At 36.7% G+C, this 19,861-nt stretch overlaps 1 protein-coding gene across 7 annotated transcripts in view; it reads left to right on the top strand.

The window, feature by feature from the left end:
* The window catches only part of LOC124160237 (zinc finger A20 and AN1 domain-containing stress-associated protein 2), a 39,185-nt gene extending 19,525 nt beyond the window's left edge, over nt 1-19,660 (top strand). For 5 of the 7 annotated variants that reach the window (XM_046536076.1, XM_046536072.1, XM_046536065.1 and 2 more), the window contains 3 exons: nt 3,978-4,543; nt 12,948-13,104; nt 16,941-19,660. In XM_046536076.1, coding sequence (XP_046392032.1) covers nt 4,169-4,543; nt 12,948-13,104; nt 16,941-17,089 — 681 coding nt within the window. In that variant the 5' untranslated portion in view covers nt 3,978-4,168 and the 3' untranslated portion in view covers nt 17,090-19,660. Of the gene's footprint in view, nt 1-2,916; nt 3,124-3,977; nt 4,544-12,947; nt 13,105-16,940 lie in introns of those variants that run through there. The other 2 variants (XM_046536084.1, XM_046536094.1) reach the window with 2 other exon arrangements.
* Nucleotides 19,661-19,861: the final 201 nt, after the last annotated feature.

The following is a 19,861-nucleotide window of genomic DNA, read 5'->3' as shown; positions in this document are numbered from 1 at the left end:
TGGATAAAACAGAAAGTCTTAATGCAAATTTATCAATCACACTACAACTAGCCAACACAGGTGTAAGGAGTGTGTACTTAGAAGTGGTTCAGGAGGATATAATATTATAATTACTTATCTATTGAATGTTACTGCACAGTGTTCAGGGACATGGAAAATCTGTAATTATGTGTGAATTTTTAGTCCCTGGAATTATTCATGAATTTTGCTCCTACCTGGAATTTAAAATTCATTTCACATAAAATTTTGCCAGTTCGACATCCATTTTCTGTCCTTAAATTTTTTGGTCATAATTTCAAGTGCAGTAGCTTAGTAAAATTTTTACAGCTGAATTGAAACGTGGAATGTCAGACAGGAAAACAGAATCGAAATTTCTAGCACTCTTGACACGAGTTGGATTCAAAAACATGAAGAATAGGCCAGGTGAGGTCAACATCTACTCATGAGGTCGAAGCAGTGTCTTGGCTTGGATTGAATAAATTTAAATGCAACGTGTAGTAACTAATCCATTCCTTGTCCTTTTAAATACATTAAAATAATTTAAAAGTAATTTTGGGTGCTTGAAATATTTATCAATTTACAGTAATTGGCTGAGATAGACCTGGAATTTTGTCAAATTTCCCTGGAAAACTGGGAATCATGCATGAATTTTTCTGCTTTGATTGAATGGACATCCAGTATTGTTTGAAGTAATATAATACCCCAAAAATAATTGTTAACAGTAATTTGGTTGCTGGTCATCACTTACCTAAGAGTCCTAATGAGTCATCTGAAGGACTAGCTCAATGGATAGGAATGATACTATTAATGAGTATTCCTTAGTGCACTGTAATCTCCATCTGTTCCATGATATATCTGTTATGTATAGTCCGTTCTAATTGTAGATTGGGCAATATTCAGCATGAAGCTAAGTTGTGTTCTTGTTGGGAGTCCAAACTTTCTGGTCCTGAAAATTGCTACTGAAATCACAAGTATAAGTAAGGAAGTTCTAATCCTTTTCCAGCAGACGCACGTTTCCTTGTAGGGGTAAATGACCCTTAATGAGTGAGTGTCTGAATTTAGTTGTTGCGACGCTCGCAGTAAGCCAAAATGAGGTGTAAGGTCATTGAAGCTATATGTGTGAGAGACGCATTTCTGAATCCTGACTTGAGTGGTCATGCCTTCGATGACAAATTTTTTTTCCCTATTTACAGTTATGTTGTAGCTTGTTTTGACTCAATGGGGAGATTCGTCATGATTGGAGCTATTTCAATATATTTCCCGTCTGATATCACGACTGTTTTTCATTACGCCATCTTATGCGTATTCCATGTGTTTGCTAAGTTCGTCTTCGGGCTTTTAGGTATTCCAGCGCGTAATTTTTTACGTAGTGTAAGGTATTGAATCTCATAATTCCCTGCAAGTTGCCTCGTTGGTGTTTGTTGGTAGTGAGTTATCACCAGTGCACAAACTGTTACGTCGAACATTTATTCATTCGCATATTTCGTCTGCGCTGATTGTGGGGAATTCGTTTTGCGCTTCAGTACCTGTATAGTGTCAAGCAGATATTATGTTCACATCATTGACCGCGTTTGGAATTTAATACTTAAGTATCCAAGCTAGTCCATAATTTTGAACTTCCACATCACGTGGTTCGTCTAATAGCTTAATTCTTATATTTTCCTCATAAATGCCCAGTGGTCAATTTAAAGTTACAACAAAGAAACTTCATTCGCTTCAGTTCTGTTTTAAATGGTTGTTGTAGACTTCCCAATTCTTTTGACCTTTGGTTTGAACGATATTGTGGTAAATAAGGTTCTTCAGTCTTCTTTCGAATGAAATAGTTTTTGAAATTGCCGTAACCGTAATGCCTCTTAATGGAAGCCAAAACCAATTTTTCGTCTCGGCCTAATTCGTTTTATTTTGATTTGTGTGCGTTATTTTTAGTTAGTTTCAAAGAACTGATCTTGTCCTTCACCTCAATGTCGTTGTTTAGTTGACCATATACTTATCATGGTCATTGGTAGGAAGTGCTTATTTGGATCGGCGAAGGCCACGGCAACGTAGGAAATGGCGTTTCTGTGGGAAGAGTTGTAGCAAATGTCTCCTTTGTTCTTGAAAGTTCATTTTTCTAATGCTCTTGGTCTACCAGTTAAAATGTGAACATTACCTATGAATTGTGATTTATGTATATGCTGGTCGTGACTGCGGTAGAACCAATGGAATGCTATCAGGACAGATTTCTTGGAGGCTTTTATTTTTGTTCGCAAGCAGTTCCTTGTTCCTACCAAGATTGGCGTAGTATAAAATAATCTGAAGGTTCAAGCCCGAATTGAATTCCGGAAGCTGAAACGGGGTAAAGGCACTGAGGTACTATTGAGAAACCATGGGACTTCTTCCAAATAAATGATGTTTCCATTGTAAAAACGGATCCGTCAATCGTCAAAAACCTTGCCTTAATAACGGTATATGAATGACATTTGTTTTCAACCTATTCTTGTGAGGAGGGTAAAAGTCTCTTGTTAAGCGTTCCGTGCGCGTGATATTGCGTTGGAATTGTTTACAAATGGTACCTCTTCGGCGCTAGCTTTGTTTCCTCCGAAATGCCGTTTGTGTGTGGAGCTAAGATAGTAATTAATTTCCCTGAAGAATTAATGTATTTAGCGACAAAAAATAAGGCATTTAACTTTCACATTGCGAGAAATGTTATTCTCAAGCAGTAGTGCGAGTGACACTTGGCAGCGCTGCGTGTAGGGGAATAAGTTGGTGATATGGTGGACGTGTTGCGCGAAGAAGAGAGGGGAAGAAGAGTAAGGGGAGGGAGGTAGGTAGGGGCGGCTTTTCATATCAGCTGGCCGCTCGGGAGGTCGCCCATGACGCACCTCTCTCGTCGCCCACGAGAATGGTTGGCAGAATTAGAGAAGGGAAGGTTGGGGAGAGAGAGTGAAGGCATTGAGAGGAAGGCAGGCAAGCGAAATGCTGGCTTGGTGGCGGACGGAAACTGAGTGACGCAGGGTTATTCCGTGGTGACTCCGTCTCCCAGTGATCGAGTGTTGTGGAAGTTCGTTCTTGCGATCAGTCCTCGACGTCGGGTTCCGCGAGACAGTTGCTGCTGGCTATAGCCGTCCACCTGCTCGTAGCTAGGTAAGAATCTCAAGCCTCGGGTGGCAGTGCTTAGCTTCAAATTAAGTGTTTGTTTACTTTTCTCATCACCCGTGAAGTCATCATGCCGTTATGGATAACTGCGACCTACATTAATCACCCATGTTCAAGTAAACAAGGACACGACAAACCTAACTATTAATTTATGCTTGGACAGTGTTCCTATCTGTGGTGAATCTAAACTTTCGTCGTGGTGTGTTAGCAGTTCCATTCAGTGAAGGTCAAGTATCTGCGTGTCGCTTGCCAATTTAAGTTATTTAGCAAATTTGAGTCTTGACGACATAGGCCTTGTATTGCGATACTGCCTGGGAGGCATTGGAAAGCAGGGCTAGGAAGCGCAAAACAGACCGATGTGCGCGACAAGGTCGCGCGGGACCATTGCCAGACGTTCGTTGTATTATAAGCTCGCGCTCGGAAATACGATCGTGGAACTAGTTTTCGTTCGTCCTTTTAATTTTTTTCATATAATTTTACGAAATAGTTCGTGCTGTGGAAACGTGATTGGAATTCGTCATGTTATCATTTTGATATGTGGTGATTCTCCTGTGAGTATGATGAGCGATTCATGGTATAAAATAATAACTAATCTAATTTATGAAGCCGTTTCCCGATAGGAATTAAGAAGTAAAAGAAGTCGATTTCAGTGTTTATTTATTGTTTCTTTGCTGACGTTTTCGCTCCTCGGGAATTTTGAGGCGTACCAAAGGTTTGCTGTAGCCTGGGGAACTGGTTGGGACGTTATTTTCTTCTTCTTACGTTTTTTTTCAAGTTCTGTGTCTATCGAGGTGTATGTATCCGATAGTTAATGCGAGTTTTCATCTTATCTCATTTTACAGGTGACGCAGCCCTAGCATCTCTTCCAAGGATATCAACAAGCAAGGTCTCTGCCTGGTTCCCATCTGCCGTTTATTGACTGATTGCCTGATACCAGCTGACAAAAAATCCTTAGCCGATTATCCCACGGGCCGGATTATAGCTTCGCCACCCAAGTTTTACTCCGTCCCATCGTAGTAATTAGTCTCCTGCAATGGAGCGCGAATCAAACCCAATGCAAGCCCCCCCAGCCCTTTGCCGATCCGGTTGTGGCTTTTACGGCAGTCCCGCCACGGATGGCCTGTGTTCCCTATGCTACAAGGAAGCTCTCAAAAAGAAGCAGCAGCCACCTCAGTCCTCACCGTCCTCCGTCTCAGTTTCATCCGTGGCCAATTCAACGGATCGCCCAGCACCATCCTCCCCCCAGGGTTTCCTTGGCTCCTCTTCCAGCTCGAGCGGGTCTGCACTTGCACCTTCTGGGATCGACACAGCTCAACCAACAGTGCCAGTGGTGGTTGGGGGGAGTACCGGTGGCGAGCTGAGCAAAGACGTGAGGCCTGCAGCATCCGACTTTGATGTGGACTATTCTGTTTGTAGTTTTCATAACTTTTACCTAGTTTTAGGCTACTAACAATGTTTTTTTTTAAGAATGTGTATTATTTGGTGTGTTGTTGTGGAAGTCGTTGCATGGGCTGATTTAGTTATTTTGCTGCCTCAAAAATGTAATCATATGTTATGGCAAAACATCGTATCCAGTGTACAGTTATTCAGTCTAGTTTTCCTTGGGAATTTTGAGCATTGCAATATGTGCGATCAAAAGGAAAATAGTGGAGAAATTACACAGTAATATAATTTTTTGTTGTGTAAATCTTACAGACCTGTTCCATAATGCATTCAAATGTACTTATTAGTGAATGCATGAAAGAGTTTGGTTAAAAGGAGTATATGTGAATAGATAATGAAATATGATCACTTTCAGCTTTCTGTTTGTATTGTTACTAGTTATGTAGTGTATTATATAGTGTATTTTTGCGTTAATTCATTTTTGCATGAACTTGTGCATGTTATTGTTCCAAATGGTCAGACCTTAGTGTGTGTAGCAAATGTCGATTTTGTGAGCTATATTTATATTCAATTATTATTTAAATTGCTTTAGTCAGTATACTACCAATGAGTCTTAATTTAGTGATTGGTGCTTTGTTGTATATCAAGCAGGTTTAGTATGAGGTAGTTCCTCGTTATTTCTTCATGCTATACTACTGGTATAATAATAATAATTACTCTTAGCATTTTCATTTTAATTACATATACCTTAGGATAACTATTTAATATTTCCCAAATTATTTTCCTAGGTTTTCTTTTTGAGCTTCACTGTTGTTGAAGGGTTTCCATCTGCATAGATTTTTATTTGAGTTTGGATATGGTTGAAAGAATAAGGATAGGAAGAAGACAGATAAATGAAAATGGACGGTAGTTCCCTTCATTACAGAAATCAAATGCAATCAATTGGAGCTTGTACCCCATCATTGATGTGATAGTTACATGCTAGTAACTTAATAAATCCAGGTTTGCTTGGTAATTAAAGGTAAAATTTAATCTCATTTGAAAAAGCTCAGAATGGCCACCATTACTGCTTTTAGCCATATGATGCCACTTTTTAATGCGTGTGAGAGGCACAATAACCAATGAGGTGGAGTATTTCAGAAATACTGCACTGTGCTAAGGGAATATTTGATTATAGCCATTTATTGACACTATCTTAAAGTGAAATATTACCTGAAGTCAAGCGTGTGTGATATGTCGTCTTGTTTTTCATAATAAAACCTCATTTGGGACAAACTTGCCATTCTACTTATGATGCTTGGCAAACAAGTAATAACGTAATTATTGTGCCAGAGAATGTGGGAGCTCTCTCGATATTTATTCATTTGTGTATATTTTGTATTCTCTAGCATACTTGTGTTACCTTGGCCCACACTTTTTTCCCCTAGATTACCAGTGCTGCCAACATATAACTTAAAAACCATACGTCAGTACGCGTGGTGGATAATTAGTGTCACTCTGTTATGCATCCGTTCATACTGCTGATTTTTGCATGTATGGCAGAAAAGACATCATTAATTGCTACTAGGTTAACGTATTCCGTGAATTATAACTTCTATCCAAGTTACAGGAGCTGCAATCCTAAGTATTTTCACACCGCGACTCTGTGGCTCTACCGAAGGTATCACTTGATTGTAATTACCATTACTCAGTTATGCGTCCATTCTTTTCCCTAATTTTTGCAGATATAACAGATTAAACATTAATAATTAGAACTTTGTTTACCTATTCCACGAATTGTACCTTATATCCAAGTTACAGGAGCTGCATTCCTTAGTATTTTCACACCACGAAGCTTTGACTCTATGGAAGGTATGCATGGACATTACTGAATTGTGCGTCCATTCATATCTCTGATTTTTGCAGATGTAACAGAAGAAACATTAGTTAGTCAAACTACGTTCACCTACTCCACGAATGGTACCTCATATCGAAGTTACAAATACTGCAAACCGTAGTATACTCCCGGTGTGAAAATACAAAGGATTGCAGCTCCTGTAGCTGTAAGTTTCAGGATGGTACTCGAACAAATGGAGAATGCGTTTTTTCCTCTGCCGCAAGGATTGCCCTGGATTTTTCACGGAATACACACGTCATTCACATTTATGAATAATTTTCTCGTGCCAGTTACCAAATCTATCCCATTATGCCAGCCATGTGATTTGTACTATTTTCAGATGAGTGAAAATATTTATAAAACATCTGCAGAATTGCTTGATTCTATTGAAGGAAAATCTGGAATTTGCCTCAGGAGATGATGCACTAAAAATACACATAATAAATCACCAATTAAGTACTCCGGTTTTTCAAGACATGATGGATTATGCATGGTTTGCTTCAAAGTTAACTGGCACGAGAAAATTATTCATAAATGTGAATGACGTGTGTATTCAGTCAAAAATCCAGGGCAGTCGTTGCGGCAGAGGAAAGAACGCATTCTCAGTTTGTTCGAGTACCATCCTGAAACTTGCAAACAAAGAATTTACTGGAGTGGTTAGGTAGTGAACTAGCCTTCCGCATTCAAATCTCTGAAACTAATATAAGAGCATTTCGAAATTCAATCCCTGCGTGTAATGTGGATTGCACCGGCAGTGCAGTACACCGTCTGTCGGATGGGACGTTAAACTGTCGTCCCCTTGACGCCATTCATAAAGAATAGTTTAATGCCGACTTCTGGTTTCTGTCCACTTTTCATCCTCTGTTGATTTTCCCAAGCTGATCCATTTGTTTCCCGATGAAAGCATAATCAATCTATAGGGTAGATTTCCATCCCAATCAGTAATTTAAATGCCATTATTCTGTCCCCACCTCCTTCAAAAGATAATTTACACTTACAATACCCTAATATACCTCTAGAGAGAACAAAAATAAATACAAAATCGCACTTGAAGAGGTTATTATATAGCCCTTGCTTTGTTTGCTACCCTTTTTAGCGCATACTATTATTCTTTTAAATTAATTAAAAATATTTTCATTTAAGGTAACGAAGATCAGAAAACAATCTTTGAAAGTTAAAACAATAAAACCCTCGAAAAATGAAAAAAGTTCAGCGAGTGAGGATCGAACTCACCATCCTTACTTCAGTAGTCGAGCACTGTAACCACTGGGCCACCCCTGACTTGGTAGAGAGGTCAGGAAATACCAGTTATATAATGTAGATTCATTTTTTACGATTTATAAATGCTTTCTTCTCAAAAAATTACGAGAGGTGAATCATATTACTTAGGCATATTTTTATTGATAGCCACAGTCTACTGGAATCGGAAAATGTTAGCTCGATTGGCTATCCGAAGATCATGTATTCCTCTAGTTAGATATAAGGTATAATTCGCAGAATATGTTAACGTAGTATCTATTATTGATGTCTATTCTGCCATATATGCAAAAACCAGCTATATGAATGGACGTGTAACTGAGTAATGGTAATTAATATTCACTCATACCTTCCATCAAGTCACAGTCGCGGTGCGAAAGTACTAAGGATTGCAGCTCCTGTAACTTGGATGTAAGGTACAAATCACGGAATACATAAACATAGTTCTAATTATTGATGTTTAATCTGTTATTTCTTTTAAAAATCAGCTATATGAATGGACACATAACTGAATTATGATAATTTTCATGCACGCGTATTTTACGCATGATTATAGTCCTATTACTTCAATTCTTTGTACTATTCCTGAAATATGCATACGTTTACCTAATGATCAATTTTTAATCTGCGTCCTCTGCAGAAATCACATATTACCATTGAGTAATGTACCAAGTATGATAATTTCAATCCACTCGTACATTTCGTTGTTTCACAGTGCTATAGGCGGTCGGTAGGCATGCCTTGGGTTGGAAAAAGTTCGGCCCAAGGTAACACAACTCCCTAGCATTCAATTTCATTGCATTTTTTATAAAATTGATTTATGTTCCATTTAATCATTGCATTTATCAACTATATTTAACTTTATTATCAGTTCATTTTTCACTTTCATTGCCAAGAAACTAGTACCGCCCCTAGTACTTTTGCTTACATAACGATAATGTTATTGGAGAGTGAAAAGACTAGCTTTAGATACTGTTTTAATGTACGGGAGTTCAGATTTAGTTTAAAAGGACTTCATTACTTCAGAAACCCTTTTGATTATCATGTTGTTATTGCAGTCGATGTAAGAAAAGCTTTGAAGTGTGATGGTTAGTTATTACATTTAATATTATCATGCTAAAAGTAAGGTCTCATGATGCAAAATTGGATTCTAATATTGAAATGCGATAAATATACCATTACCCTACACAATATATATATATATATATGTAGTTCTTATGCTAGAAATCTTTCCCACAATGGTGACTTATATTGTTGATCGTCTGGAGGCGCTTGCTACTCCATCAATCAGTTGGGAGGGTGATTGCATAATCAATGTCATGCATAATGTATCACATAATGCTCAGAAGAAATAAATCTTCTTTGCGGGAGCGAAACTTCCAGTTTAAAATAGATTACACCCATGCCTTGTGTAGCGCAATTTCGATCAGCGCAATGTTGATATAGTGCAAATTCGTTCCTCAGGGAAACACTGTGTAGCCTAATCAAATACCATTAACGCTCCCTTGATGAAATGTGAACTTGCGCTAAGTAAACACGAAATTGCTATCATTTTATGCAAAATGGTATTGCTTGCCTCAAATCTTCTTTTTTGTTTATATATTAATTGTAATACATTGCTGTGCAATGGCCAAAAGCATTACTCGTCAGTGGGTCCAGATGGTCGGCCTACCGGAGTAATTTATTTCGTCTCCTTAAGGTAATGACAATACGTAATTTAGATCATTAATTCAGCGTGGAGCTAGTGGAAATGAGTTTTTTTTTAAGCAATATGGTTTGAGACGTAATATTTGCCATCATAGGTTATCGGGCTATTGACTTCCAGGTAGAGGGTCTACGCTAAAGCCTTCAAGGTCATCGGTATTCATGGGGGAGAAATGGAGCGGTGGCTGAGTTCCATATGAATATCATCGACACATTAGAGGGTCCGCTATACAGTCTCAAACACAATGGATTCATTCCCACCCAGCAGTCTTAGGCCCTCTGCATCTCAGGAATACAGTGCTGCAGTTGCCCAGCAGTTGGTGATTTTGATAGAGCCATACTGAGTACAAACCAAGAGAACAATGAAAAAAAAGAAATGTGGGTAGAAAAACCAAGAAGTTATCAAGAAAAACCATAATCGTAGAAGAGAAATTGAAAGAGGTAAATTGCTTTGAAATTGCAGAGTGTCAAACCGATATTGCACGGAAGATTAAACTCACGATGCAATATTCTGAATAAAGACTAATTTAAAACATCCAGAGACCTCAGCCGCACCAACTTCAACCAAGCGGTCAACACATACGGAAAGTTCATTGTGAATCTGTACCCAAAGATGAGGGTGGTAATCGCTCCAGTTGGTTCCAGAATTTTATACGGCAAGCAGGTATTTTCAGTGGGGTGATATCAGGTGAATGTGCAGGATTTGATAGCGCAGTCACCGCAACATTTTCTGATGAACCCCAAGCGTTGATTAAAAGCGGTTCCTTTTCCCCTTAACTAGTTTAAGAGACGATATTGTTTAGGAAAAGAATACAATCTCGTTCATTCATTGTACGTGAAAGAAAACTGGGTCAGGTTTCAAGGCAATTAAAGACTGTTTCACGTAGCTGCTAATGCCTGGGGGGACTTCAAATTAAAGCCAGTCATGATTTATCATTCACAAACTCCGCGAGCAATGAAATGGTATTCTAATTAGCACTAGCCTGTCATTTCGATGAGCGACAAAGGGGCATGGTGGCACAATAATTATTTTTAGGCTGATTTGAAAATTCGTCAACTGCAAGCAATGCATTACATACCCCTGAGATAGCATATGGTAGCCCAGGGGGGAAAGGGCAGGAAGGAAATTCAAAAGCACGTACAAATTCTTTTTTGTGAATAAAAGTCTTTGAATGCATGCCTACTTTCTTTAAAGATATTTTAAACTTTACAAGTTTACATGGATTAGTTTTTTTAAGGATTTTAATATAAATTATATGGTTAAGAGGAAATTCGATACCCAACACCTATGCTACCAGTAATGCTTCCCTATCTTCCCAGTGTTAAAACGCTCTCATATAACACAAATTCGTATGGTGCAAAGACCCCAAGGAACGCATCTCTTGCACTCTACGAGGAATGGGTGTATATTAAATTGAATGGTAACAAAGACATTCTTTTTTTCAAGTCTCTTGTTTCCTGAGGTTTTGAAGATTAAAATAGCATTTTGTAGGTTTTATCACAATTATATTGAAAGTGGTTCTCATTTTTGTGTGTGTTCAAGTGAAAAATTATTTATGGTGATTCCAAGGGAGGGAATAAGTATTTTTTTCTGTAAACTTGGAGATATGAGATTCACGTGTTAGTTTTAAATGCTGACAATTTAATAAATTACAGGGAAGAAAACTGGGTTCCCATCAAGCATCATTTTTGGGTGGTATTATTACCAATATCACCTCTAATATGTAATTGTTTAAATCTTCAGTGAGTGAATTTAATTTTTATAAATTGTTATCTTCATGTAGGGTTTTTTTCCCAAAAGCAATTCTCTTACACACAGTAAATTTTTGGTGTGCTTTAGCCAAGTTGCCTAGCGTTATTTCCTTCCCCAAGGCATTCCTTTGTTTCATCCATGGCAATATTACTGTGGACTCTCCTTATTTCAAAGTTAATGGTATCAAAAAACTGGAGGTTTGTAGGAATTTCTTTAAGGAATCAATCGGAAATAAAACATGCCTTGCCAAAATTTCTTGCGTGTTCAATCTCCTGTACTTATTGTTGTACTGCAAAATATCTTTAGAGACATGTCTATGATATACACGATTAAATTACACGAAAATATGGAGAATACAAGCACATTCGTTTGATATTTATCTGAAAGAATTTGGGTGATTGTTATTAATCCAAGCTTTTCCTCAATCATAACATGTTGTTTATTAAAAAAACTAAGTAATGTGTAGCTGTAATTAAACTGTAGAGAAATGGTATCTATCACGGATAGCTTCATGGAAATCAAATGACGAAAAATGGGATCTTAAGTGACAATAGTTTCTATTGTTAAATGAAATTTAGGGTTAATGGTGCTCTCTACAATTATGTGCGGCTAAAGAGGAAAATTTCTTACAAGATTATATCATTAAATATTCTCGTTTGGCTTTGAAGTAATCTGCTTGAAAAGTGATCTTGGGGAAACTTAATTTTTTACTTCCTAGCTATTGCCCTCTGAATTCATTTGGGAGTTTCTTTTGCACCTTCCCATTGTCCTGACCATCTGGTGTCAAACACATCCATGTGTGAAACACGCGGTCTTTGGCTGCTGCATGATGCTATCGAAATAATCTTCTTAAATACAGTAAGTCCTTGACGTACGAACAAGATGTGTTCTGAGTCCTTGTTTATTAGTTGATAAACCTATGCAATGCATCGAAAAATGAGGTTGTATTGCAGAATACAAGACTGTATTACAAATTTGCATTAACTTAAGGTTGTGATTAATTGATCTAGCTGGTCGTGCAATGCTGATGGAACCAAATAAAATGTGCTCTTATGTATGTGATCTTGTTGTTTTGAAGTTTTTCCATTAAAATAAAATGTTACAAATCGGTGAAAGATTGATCCCTGACACTATCAAGCTTTAATCTAAAAATTCTTATAAAGCTTAAATAAAATAATTTTACTATGATAATTTAATTGTGGTCAAAATGACTGCGTTAGTAATTCCATGTTGATGAACAAGCTTAAGATTTCTAGTGTTCAGGTAACTACCATTATTTAGGAAATTTGGCAGCCGTGTATTTGTGATACTAGACTTGTTGTTGTTGATTTTGATGGCAAGGTACAACATGACGTTTAATGAGTGGGCACTTAATATTTAATTTCTGTTCCATTGTCTATTTACTTTTTGCAATAGGAATAGGTAGCATATTCCAGAGGTATAGCTAATGAAAAAATTCAATTTTCTCTCTCAGTAAATACAAGTACAATGAAAAGGTCTGAATAGCTAAACATTGATTGCTACTAATGTGGGACACTGAAAAAATACGGTGTTGTATTTTTACATTTCCTTCTCGTACCTCACCATAATTTTTGGTGCCTATCAAGCATCACTTTCTTGAGTACATTCACAAAGGATTCATGTAGCTTGAAATGCAAGATGAGATATATTCTTTAACTTTGATATGATAGTATTTTTTGTCTATTGCATGTGCATTGCTTTTCTTCTAATCTACCTGTGACTCTGAAACCCTGGCATTTATTGGAGGAGTAGAACAATTTATTTTGTGATTACTGATTTGATTTTCCAGTAATATGTATATTTAATTTTTGACCTTAGGGTGGAGAAAATGAAGGTGCCGTCGGTGGTAGCAATGAAGGTTCTGTCAGCAGCGGTGATGCTGATGATACATTTGATGGGAAAGATACTGTAGACAAAGATGGAAAGAAAAAGAAAAATCGTTGTGCTACTTGTCGCAAGAAGGTTGGATTGACTGGTGAGTTCAGAAATTCTGTGGAGCTGAAACAAAACTAGAAAAAATTGGGTGTTGGACTTTTGCATTTCCTCTCTACCTTTTATGATGGCTATTAAGTATAACTTGTTTAAGTATAGTTGCATGTAGGCTGTAGGTTAAACTCTCGCTATTATGAAGTTCACAGGACCAAAAAACCAGAGGTTTGTAATAACTAATTTTGCAAGAGTGTTTCTTTCAGGAATCATCTCAAAGAAAACACACCATGCCAAATTCTTAATGCTTGCACTGCAGAATTCTTCAGCGTATGATAAATGCATTTAAATCATGTACATACACAGTAAGTCTTCGACATACAAAAATATGCGTTGCAAGAGTCAAATAAAATGCTCTGTCCGTGGGAAGGAAGAATGGGCGAAACGCTGAACAGTTACTGACTTCACAACTGATTTAATTATACTGTTCAAAAAGTTCTGCAATACTGTTCTATAACCGAAGTGTGAGTTTCTTTACGCCAAACTGCATTGCATCGGCCAACTCCAAAGGCACCAACTTTGATATTTTGGGCACTAGAATTTTTCAAATGTTCATAAATCTGGGAGTTCGTTAATCAAATATAATTGTAGTGAGTGGGTCACCATGACTCCTCTGGAATGAGGCTTATTACATGATGCGTGGGTACTGAAGTATCTCCCTCTGAAGGAGGAACCATAATTGATGCTCTTGGTTACAGGTCATGAGAAGAACTTATACATTGCGGAATGATTATAATGTAGTTTAGCATATATCCACCTTTGAAAATGCTGTTAGTGTATTATAGAATGCCAATAGTTCGTGTATAAACGTCGTTACTTTTCAGTGGAACTTCATAATAAAGTTGTTTTTATAACCCCTGGGACTACTACTGAGGTTGTAATTTTGTAATAACGAAAATTTCATTAGAAGGTTTCTTTAACTATGGATTGGATTAGCCTGTTCGCAGGGACCAACAATTTGCTTTGTAAAAACGAGAACTTCATGATAACGTTGTACGTATTGATGAGAGTCTACTGTACTATGGAATTCATGATCATTCACCTCAATGGCTTGCCACCATCAAGCTGGCATTTCAGATTCGTTTAAGCATTTACTGCCAAATATCAAATAACACAATTGAGAACAGCCTTGATCTTAACTTTTTTGTGTGAGCCTTGATTTTAATTCACCTTAAATTGGGGTGTTTCCTTTATTAACATTTATTTACCCAAAATTTCTGGGTGCATATCATTTTATTAGTATAGTTTAGGAGTTTGAATAGAATTGCTGCATTATGCCGAATATAATTGGGTATTTTCAACATTTTTTTAAACCACAGCAAAACCCCTCTTTACAATTTTGATGGGGGTAAGGGATAAAAGTTTTAAGTCAAGGGTTGGAACAATTTGATGAATGTTATCCCTTAAAGAATGGTTAAATGTTCTATTTTTCAAGTGAATCATGTCTTAAACAGTAAGTATAAAATATGTAATTAGGACAACAAAAAAGTATTACTTAATTTTTCTTATTCGGCCTTAACTTTTCACTACCCTTAGCATTAGCACCTAACAATATGGTCAGACAAGCTTTACAATACCATCTCCCATGGCAATATTCTCCTTTAAAGTCTTATGAGGAAGAACATTAAAAAAAAGCCTCATCTAAATTGTGAATGTCTTCTGTGCAACTGTCTGGGGATCAACACCATTTGACTCATCACAAATTGATTTGTACACAATTTTGTACCTAGTTTTAAACTGGCTTTAGCATCCATTTAAAGCCTTTCAGTCCTCAATTTGTGTCCTTATTGTCACATGTTTTGCCTTTTCCTTAAGAATAACTCCACTGACGGGTATGCTAGATGCTCTGGCACACTGAAACCATTACTTTAAAATTTCACTCGGTTCATAACATTTTGTATTTCTGTTCGCCTCTTTGCACCGAGTCCATTTCCACTGCTTTTCGTTTGAATTGTTTGCATGTTTTAATGAGGGTGTTCAATGTGGAATCCCAATTTCTCTGGCTAGGGAAGCATGAACTTACATGCAAGTCATATCTTTTCAGAAATTTTATTTTGTCCTGTATTGACCAAGTTCCATCTCGATTGTGGGACATGGTTGGCTTTTTTTGAGGCTGTTACGGAAAAATAGCTGGGAAAAAAGTGATTATGATTGGCATGACTTTAAAATTAATGGCAAATTTCATAATGTGCAAGGAGAATAAAACTAAATGAGTGGATCATGAAAACCACTACATATATAACTTTAGTGTCCCTATATTTGTGAACATAATGCTTAAGTAAAGTAGAAATTTGTATATCATCCCTTCATTTCAGTTAATTGCAGCCAACTTCTTCCGGTAATACAATCTTATGATGGTAGATACTAGGGATGGGTCGAATAGCCGATTTCTCGTAGTCTAATATCGAATTCAATAGTAAATCATTACTCGAATATCTCAAATTTCGAATACCCCAAATACTAGAATTGCACAAAGCATATTAAATGTCATTCATCTATTTCACTTAATGAATATATAAATAAATAGGTATATACCAAATGCATTTTAAAAATCAACTTTTTATTTCAAATTTAATGAAATCATTTACATCAATAACATCATTACAAACCGTAATTAAAAATATCATTAAAGCGAAGTATCATTAAAAATTAGAGATGGGTCGACTTCCAGATTTCTTGAACTCGAATTCGAATAGTAAATCATAGATCGAATACTAGCGTCGAATAATAGCGGTCCAGACATATAATTTTCCAGCATCCATCGTTAGACAAAAATGAGACGAAATACATACAATGTGTCATTTATGGCTAATAACAACAGGCTCATAGTTTGTATCTTCCCTACGAGATTAAACTACCATAGGGAGAAGTTCAATGCCGTGGGATAGTAACATAAGCGCATTTCCCAAGATCCTATCCTCCTCCAGTCAGCACTAGCATCCCCCCTCTAAGCTTTCCTTTCTCCAAAATCAAGCAAAAGAATCCAGCTTGCGCATGGATCGTATTAGGAAGACCTTAGCTTTGAAAGAAAATATCAAGTTGCATGAGAACAAAAGAAACCTTTTTTCATGCCTCCACCTTTCTCGCCTGCTGACCTCTTTCAGTTTACCCGCTTCAAAGTTCTGCGTTTCTGGAGGTCAACTCCTGCATGAGTCACCTATTAGCCCAAAAGGTGTCTAGCAATGGCTTTCGGCAATTGGTATTATTTTATTGGATGGAAGTATTAGTAATGTGCACGTCATGTAAAAAAGAATGAGACCAAACATGGCGTATTTATAAGGTTATTTAAGCATTTGAAGCAAGGAAATACCTAGTAGGAAAAATGAAATGGAGACTTAGATTTCTGCCTCCACCCACAGTACACCCAGGCCTCACCTAGCGTGAATGTCGATACAGTGTAAATTCGTTCCTCAGGGAAACATCCCAACTCTGTGTAGCCAAATAAATACCTTTAACGCTCTCTCGATAAAATATAAACTTGCGATAAGTAAAAACGAAATTGCTATCATTTTACGCAAATTAATAGTATTGCTTGCATCAAATCTTCTTCTTTGTTTATATATTAATCGAAGTAACTATAATTCAGAAGGTCTTTTGCTTGCAAAAATCTCAAAACTTTCTGCCAATTACCATTTTATTTCTTGTATGGTTGTGATGCGCAATCCGCCATGTTCCTTATGATGGCCCAGCGTAAATAGGGGACTTTTTAAAACTTTGAAGCATATATACAGGGAAGACATAACCAAACTCAAACATTTTATGAAACTTGTTACTTCACCAATTAATTTGCAATTGCTTTTAGTTACGCGTATTTCTCTCTTCTAGGATTTGAATGCAGATGTGGTGGTCTCTATTGTGCAGTCCACCGATATAGTGACAAGCATGAATGCACATTTGATTATCGACAGATGGGGGCTCAAGAAATTCGGCGCAACAATCCTGTTGTTGTTGGTGAGAAGATCCAGAAGATTTGAAAAATATGTGCCTAGAAGTGATAGAACGAATTTCTTTTTCCAATTTTTCAGTTAATCATAAATTTGTTATAACCCATGCTACCCCTCCTCAGTGATGCCATCTGCTGAAAAACATTGCCATTGGTGTATAAGAGTTAGAAGTGGGGAATGGAAAAAAAACAGTAGATGGTGTTCAGTCATTTTCACTTTATTTCTATTCAATTGTTCCTTTGGAAATGTGGAGTAGTTCCCAAATCTGTAATCAGCCTGCGGACATGTGAGACACAACACAGTAGTGATGTGACTTGAGACTGTGACCAGGAATAAGTGGTATTGCTCCAAGTTTGGGTCATATCTCAAACTCCATATCCTATTGCATGGATTAATTTCATAACAGAAGTCTAAAAAATAAATACCTGATACCTAATTGTGCACGAATGATTTAAATAGCATATTCTTGATCTTTTAGTGGTAGGGAAAAATATATGTAGTTATGTTTTTCTGAGGCCTGAGTGGACATATTGACCATAAATTTGCCTTTAACTGTCACAACATTGTATGAGACTTGCTACTTCACCAATTAATTTGCAATTGCTTTTAGTTACGTGTAAACTTTGTGGGCCTTAACTGAGTATTTTAGCAAAATTCCTGTTATTTTTGTTTTGAGCTTTCATTTTCTGGAGTAGGACAAATTTGAAAGTCCATACTTGTGTGGCTTTAAATTACTGCCTTTAGATGTGTGAACATTATTGTAAATTTACCAGTAATATCCTTCTCTCCAGAAAAAAATATAAGGTTCATTTCAATTGATTTTTCTCATAATGTCCACAAAATGACTTCAAGCTTGCCGATGAAGATTTTTGAAAGTGTGCACTAGAGGTTGATGTGAAATGTTAGGGAATTAATATTCATTTATTCTGAGGTTTTATTTCAATTGCAAGGAAATATTGTGTGGCTGCCAGGGTGCGTGTCTGCTTGTGCCTGTAGAGGAAAAAAAGACTATAGTGGCGAAATATGATGACATTGTATGCATTGGTATGATTTGTGATCCATTGGTAACATAGCAACTATACTTGTGTGCTTGGGTGTGTGATGGGGCGTGAAGTCCCTCTTCCTATCCCTTAACATTAGTTTCATTGAATGAAGCTCATGGTTGATCCAAGTGAAATAATTGAAATTTCTAATCCAAGCCTTAAGCCTATGCCATTTTAAGGGGAACTTGATTGTGATTAGGATTAGGGATGTTGGCTGCTCTCCTTATTTATCTGCCAGTGGCTTGGAAATAGCCTAATTTTGTCATGTTCCATAAGTTGAATCAAACAGTGTAGTAGCTTAAGTTTTTGATTTTGATTGGTATATTTGGCTCCATTCAATTTCGTCCATCCCACCTTCATTTTGTTTTACTGTTTTGATATTGTTGGTCTGTGTTTCTTGTTGGACAAGTAAAATGAGTAACATTCATTGAACTAGGGAAGTTCTTTGTGTGTGCGTGATTTTTGGGTAATGTGAAGATTGTGTTGAGTTTTGTTTTAAAAAATGAAGGAATTCCCCCTCTGGTTTGTACATTATGTGGAAATCAGTAGTAGTGTAAATCATGATCATAAAAATCATTTTCATTTATTCATATATTTGTCATATATGTAACTTTTCTCACAAATAGAGTTTTTTAATCACCTGCATATGTTCTATGAACCTTGTATGTAAGGTATTAATAAACCATCAATATCAATATGTATACAAGGAGTTTTAGAATCATATATAGTTGGATGTCTTATCTATTCTACTGAAGTGGTATAGTGTGGGCATTTACTGGCTATTCTTCTCAAATTATCTCGTGTAGGTATGGCGTGTAGTCAGAATGTTCTAATGCTGTAATTTGGTCAAATTTTTCTTCCTCATAATTTTTTTTAATTTTATGGGTTGTTGCAAATGCTGATATATATTGGCCATACCCTAGGCTGAATGCGATGCAGGTATTTATTCTCATGTTTCTGGGCAAATATTGTTTTAATTCTCAATGGTTATGTAGGTTAAAATAGGTTGAAACTTATTGTATTATGATATATTGCCTTGGATTTCGGTGCAGTTCCCTAATGTAAATCATTTTAAGGTTTCATTTTTTGATTATTTAGATGGCCTGAATCCATTAGTATTACTTGCTGGTATAAGGCATTATCATTCTATGTGGAGTATTAACGTCTAAGTACACTCCCTTAAACACATACGATTATATGTGAAATTTTTTGAGTTTGCACACTGATACCTGCATGAGTAAGTTTGTCAAGTGTCGTATCCATTGCTCTTTACAAGAATTTAATTCATATAAACCTCCATTGAGCTTGATAACAATGTAAGTGAATAGTAATTGGTGCAGTGCTTATGGTTTGGGTGTTTAAGATGATTAGCAAGATGTTGGTGTGAAGTTTTGTAGGAGTGGTTTGAATGTGTTTGGTCACTTCCTGTGGAATTTTTGTCAGAAGGAAATTTTGAACGATGACTGCTTTAGTTTCGAGAGGAAATTGTTACATTTTAAATTATTTATGATTGGATGAGTTGTATGTCCATATTCTTGAGATAAAACTATCAAAGCTATTTTAAGTTTATTATTATGGAATTAGAATTCCTTTCATCTATATTCCTTTCATGGATATTTTAGCACATCAATGGCCTTGCCTTATTTTGGATAGACTATGCTTGGAAAAGACCAAGCTTTTTTCTTTGTCTAGGAGGTAGGGTGAAACACTATGCGATGGCTCTTTGTAATCTATCTCGAAATTAATAATAGGTACGGTA

The sequence above is a fragment of the Ischnura elegans genome, chromosome 1 (assembly GCF_921293095.1).
Source record: "Ischnura elegans chromosome 1, ioIscEleg1.1, whole genome shotgun sequence".
Taxonomy (NCBI): domain Eukaryota; kingdom Metazoa; phylum Arthropoda; class Insecta; order Odonata; family Coenagrionidae; genus Ischnura; species Ischnura elegans.
This window is presented reverse-complemented; position numbering and strand designations above follow the sequence as displayed.